This window comes from Linepithema humile, chromosome 8 (assembly GCF_040581485.1).
Source record: "Linepithema humile isolate Giens D197 chromosome 8, Lhum_UNIL_v1.0, whole genome shotgun sequence".
Lineage (NCBI taxonomy): Eukaryota > Metazoa > Arthropoda > Insecta > Hymenoptera > Formicidae > Linepithema > Linepithema humile.
In genome coordinates, this window is record NC_090135.1 from 3,345,272 (window position 1) to 3,350,928 (window position 5,657).

At 41.2% G+C, this 5,657-nt stretch overlaps 1 protein-coding gene across 1 annotated transcript; it reads left to right on the plus strand.

The window, feature by feature from the left end:
• Nucleotides 1-3,643: 3,643 nt before the first annotated feature.
• On the plus strand, nt 3,644-5,149 carry LOC137001698 (ATP-dependent DNA helicase PIF1-like; the record flags this gene model as incomplete). The annotated part of the gene is made up of 1 exon (XM_067360805.1): nt 3,644-5,149. A coding segment is annotated over one exon (1,146 nt), but the record flags the coding sequence as incomplete, so codon positions are not given.
• Between the last annotated feature and the right edge of the window lie 508 nt (nt 5,150-5,657).

The following is a 5,657-nucleotide window of genomic DNA, read 5'->3' on the forward strand; positions in this document are numbered from 1 at the left end:
TCGGGGAGTTCGATACGGCAGAGTTTCATCGCGGAATTGTTTGCAACTGCCGTGTTAACTGAGCTGGTGTCACCTGAGTGTCCCGGGATGGAGGGCTTTTCGGAGAGCGTCTCGATGAAATCGGCCATGTAGTCGGAAGCGTCGAGATACTCCGCCTCAGCAAGAAGGAATGTACCTCGTTTAAATAGTCCATCTGCTCTCTTTCTTCCTTGGAAGTCCCTTGAAGGAGTTGTATGTGGACGAGCTGAGTCTTCTCCCACAGCTTCTCCAAGGCATCGAGACGATGCTTCACCTTGGCGGCCGTGAGATTGCTCGCACCGAGTTTTTTCAAATTTGTTACCGAACGAGAGATTTGTCCGATAAGAACGTCTTGCTGCGTGATCAGCTTTTTGAGCGTCGCCATAATGAATAAACACTAAAGTTCACTGACTGTACGGCACTAAATGTCCACCGTGTATATAGGTCGTTCGCGTCAATCACGACAACTTATTTACTTGCGAAGGAATGCATGCGCGACAAGAGCAGGTTATTCGCGTGAAATTATTCTCAAGGTCGCTCAACCCGGCACTTAAACGCGTGTTGTTGCGCAGTATAATTATCACTGCTTTTTGTAATCCTACGCGCCAAATACACGGCGCGCAAGCACTCAATGGAATGTCAATGTTCGCTAATGTGCACTGAGAAAGTCACGACTCTTTTCGACGTCCACCCGCTGAATCCGGCTCGAAGGACCATTAAAAGTAGCGACACCTCCGATCTTGTCGCTCCACTCAAATATATTTTTTTTTTGGCGCGGGTTTTGGGACGTCGCAAGGAGTTGGAAATAATCACGCTGATTAGAATTGTAAAGTCAACCACACAACAGAATTTATTGCTAATTTACTCACTCTTACATCTATTGATGAAGTTTTAGTTTAGACTCTCGGGAGCGGAATACAAATGTTCGATACAGCGAGATCGACTCGATTGACTGCTAAAAGGCCGTCTTACTCCCGATCGTCAAGCAAACAAAAAAAAATTCGAGTTTTTCCGTCGTCAGACCACGGGCGCGCGCGCCGAAAAAATCACGATCTTAGCACGTGGTAGCGATTCCAAAACAACCGATCACGCGACTGTCACAAGACAGGGCCGTTGATTCAATCGCTCTTCATCATATTAAATATAATATCTCGTACATTTATGCCTGCCTGAACAGACTCTAATGTACATACATTGTGACGTGACGCTTTCCGTCGCGCCCGTCACAAGGGCACTAGCCCGGCCAAAGGGGGCGGAATTTGGAGTTGCGTCCCCCCGGTCGAGGAGGGAGCGATTTCTCCCGCTTCGACGGGTCTTGCGCTTTTATTTAATTGTTATAATCTACCAACAAACTTAGGATTTTAGCGTTAGGGTGCATGGTCAATTTATCGTTTTGTGTAACTAACGTCAAGAAGAAGCGAACGCCGTGGGATTTCGAAAGATGACCCCGACAGTAAAGAGGAAGCCCGGAAAACATACGAAACCAAAGTCATGAATCGGGTCTCGCGTTGAACATTGTCATAGTAGCAGTTACCGATCCTCCAATTTTGCAGGACCGAGGTTACGGGGAAGCCCCGACAAGGTCCAGATAGAGGGAGCACGGCAGTGCAACCGGATGCCGAAAGACGTTGCCGCCATCACCGAGAGTCCAAACAGACGGTTGATGTAGCCATGGCCTGGCCAGCCGGGCAGATCGAACCGGAGGACGGCAAATTCAGAGGCCCTTATTTTGAAGTATCGGCCGTTGGCGAGCAAGAAAGCAAGGATAAACAAATGAAGAATAAACAATTGACGAAGTCGGAGCTGTTTACGATCGACAGGCGACTCGAGGAAAAATTATAAACAGAGTGCGCTGACCAATGCGTGGAGACTCGACATGGGCCAGGGAAACCTCAGAGAAACCACTGTTCGACGAGCCAGCAACCGGGAAAGAGCAGCTCCAGAGGAGGGTCCCGACGAGCGTAGCCGTACCGTAAGGCCATCACCCAGGGTAGATATAATTTTGTAATACTGGCCAAAGCGGACGCCTCCGACACATTCGTTACCGACAGTTACCGCTAAAGTACCGTGATTATTCTTGAGTATCGAAATAAGAAGTGCCGATATCGCTTCCCGTGAATTTCTGAGTCGGAGGTTAGCTGGCTCTGGTTACCGTGTTACCGTAGCCTTCTTCGAGGCGCTGAGCCGTCGACAGTCCAAACGCTCGTAGTCCGAGAAAGACTTATATTGTTACCGTCTCCGTCTTACCGGAGTTATCAGTTATCGTTTGCCGGATTATATTGTTACTGTCTTTGTCTTACCGGAGTTATCAGTTACCGTTACCGTATGTTACTATTGTTTTGAGAAAATACCGTTTGATAAAGTTGATAGAGAATTCGAGTCGCGGAATTTGCGTGGAGTGCAGTGCCGTTTTGCAGCGAGAGTTTGAATTCGGCCTTGGGGCGTAACGATCAACTCGTCGCGGAAACTTGAGTGCCTCTATCGAAATTACTGTCGAGATTACCTTTTTGTCGGCTACCGAAATCCATATATTACCGTTAGTACGGATTTGGCCTTGGAACGTCGTCTCTATGCGAGATTCCGGATTCACGCCTTTAAAGAAATTGGACGTCTCTGGCAGGACTCCCTCTGTCTCCGTGTCTTACGGTGTTACCGTTTTGGGGCCTGTCCTGGAGCGTCGTTTCTTGGCGGAATCTCGGGGGTCGCAGTTTTGGGAGGAGACTGGAACGTATCTGGCAAATCTATTGCCGTATCGGTTACCGTAATGTTTCTCTGAGTATTGTTTTGGCTTATCATTCCGATTGCCGCTTCTGATTGTCGTTTTGCGTTCCGATTTTCGTGTTTGAATATCGTCGTAGGTAACGTTTTCGACTACCGTTTTGCGTATCGTTCCCGGAATATCTTTTGAAGTGCCGCTTTGATTGCCGATTCTAAGTATCGTTTTGCGTATCGTTTCCGAGTATCATTTTGAGTATCGTTTCGACTGTAGTCTTCGAGTACCGTTTCTCGAGTGTCGTTCTTGGATACCGTCTAGAGTAACGTCTTGGGAAGTGTCGTTCTTGGTTATCGTTTTGAGTATTGTTTTCTGTGACGCCTGTTTGGCGAATATGATGTTTTGATTTGCATGCGATACCGACTCTCTTAAAGAGATTCTAAAGCTTGTTCAGCTCTGTTAATTCACGATTCTGTAATAATAAGTGTTATTAATTTTATTGTTAAACGTGGTGTTTTTCTGACGACATCTCCTCTCCAGAATCTCCAATAGAAATCAAAAGAACTACGCCCCTCTGCCATATACTGAGCGGGGAGCGGCCGGACATATTAAAAGAATTATTGAAGTTACCGTTACCGTGGTGTGATTATACGCACTTGGCGCCCATTTCCGGATACCGATTTCGCGAGTTACCGAGTCGAGCATCTATTGCCGATACCGCGAGTTACCGAATCGAGCACTTATTGCCGATACCGCGAGTTACCGAGTCGTGCATTTACAGCCGACGCCGCGTAAGTTACCTAACTCCCGAAGATTGTGGAGTACCGCGGTTACCGATTTCCATTGGGCGTGCTCCCTCGGATCTGGCGTGATTCCGAGGCTAGTTTACGTCGCAACATACGTTTTTGATTGTCTGAAATATTTGATTCAAATGATTGCGATGATGGTTGGTTTGGTAAAAAGCATATTCTTCTGTTTGGAGATTTGCTTCAATTACCTCCTGTACGTGAAGATTCTGTCTTTGTAGATATGTTAAATGAAAAAATTGATAAATATATCGGTTGCCTAGGGAATGTGAATTTGTGGACTACATTATTTGATTACGATGAATTGATAATTAATATGCGCCAGCAAGGAAATGAGTCTTATCGTGAATTACTATCAAGAATTCGTATTGGTTTGTTAACAAAGTCTGATTATGAAATTCTAGAAAATAGAAGAATATCTTTTAAAGAAGATTCCTTCGAGTCTAGATTAAATGAATTATGTAATTTTATTAATAATTTGCCATCAGACACCGTTTGTTTATTGCCCACTTGTCATATGTGTGATGTTTTAAATACTGCAATGTTAAGTCGTATTGCTTCGAAAGAAATATTAATTGCTGAAGATACAATTGAATGTATTCCATATCTAAAAAAGAAAGTATTAAAAGTGTTGGCAAATAATGAAGATAATAATTCCAAGACAGCTGGGCTTTCGAAACAAATTGCTATAAAAATTGAGGCAAAAGTAATGATAAGACGTAATATTGACGCTAGTTTGGGTCTTGTAAATGGTACAATTGCTAAAGTTATTTCAATTGTACAAGATGTGTCTACTGGTTATGTAGAAAAGATCAAGCTTCTTTTGCCATCAGGTTTAGAATATTTAATTGAAAGAGTAAGTGTTAAATTTGCGGTGATTGAGAAAGCATATGTTGTTAGAAAACATTTTCCATTGTGCTTGAGTTATGGAATTACTGTTCATAAAAACCAGAGACTGAGTTTGCAGAATGCTATTATGGACATAGGTAATTCTGTATTTAGTCACGGCCAAATTTATGTTGCATTGTCACGAGTAACATTTTTAGATGGGTTGCATTTAATTAATTTCGATCCTTCATCTGTAACAGCTAATGAAGAAGTTATTATTAAATATAATCGATTAAAACAGATACACAAACTAGCAACAGAAATAATTTCTGCTTCGAAAGAAAAGTATCGTAAAATAAAAAATATTTTATGGGTACAGCCAAAAGTAATGAGTTCTATTCAAAAGTTACATGAAATAGTTTGAAAAAATACTGCTTGGGTCATGCATGGTTTCCAAAATACAGATGATGTTTCTTGTTATGCAAATGCAGTATTGCAATGTCTCTTACATTTAAGTGTTATTAGAAAACAAATATTTCATTGTGATAAATTAAATGTTTTAGGTACATTAATGCATCAATATGAAAACAAATTGCCTAATTTGAATACATATGTAATACGGCAATGTTTAGGAGAATTTTTTTCCAAAAGCGTTAAACAAGATGTATGTGAATTTCTTATAGCTCTTTGCACAAAATACGATTATATAAAAAGTTTAATCGGACATCAAGTCACTTCCATTAAACGATGCAAAAGTTGTGATAATACAACGACTATTGTTAATAATAATATCGTTCTTTCAATTCCTGTAAATAAATGTAAGAAAAAATGTTTTGATCTTAATGAGTTAATTAATGTAACGTTTTCTCATTGGTGTCAATTGTACAACGAATTATGTGAAAATTGTACAGGAAATGACATATTATGTAAAAGTGAATTTACATTAACCAAAGATATAATTGTCATTCATTTAATATCAATTCAAAACGGTACATCAACAAAAACAGATAAGTTTACTTTGCGTGCTATCCCAACAACTAAAATAACTATTATTGGACAATTGTACAAAGTAATGAGTGCTATATTTCATCATGGACCATGTATCGAAAAAGGTTATTACACAAGCATATGTAGAAAAGGAATGTCTAACACTTGGATTGAAGCTGACGATGCACAGATTAGAAAAAGACAATGGCCTAGAGGCGCTAAAGATATCTGTATCATTTTTTTACAAAAAATTGATGACTAATTGTTGGTATTATTTCACTATTTGACCGTGCCTCTTGATAATA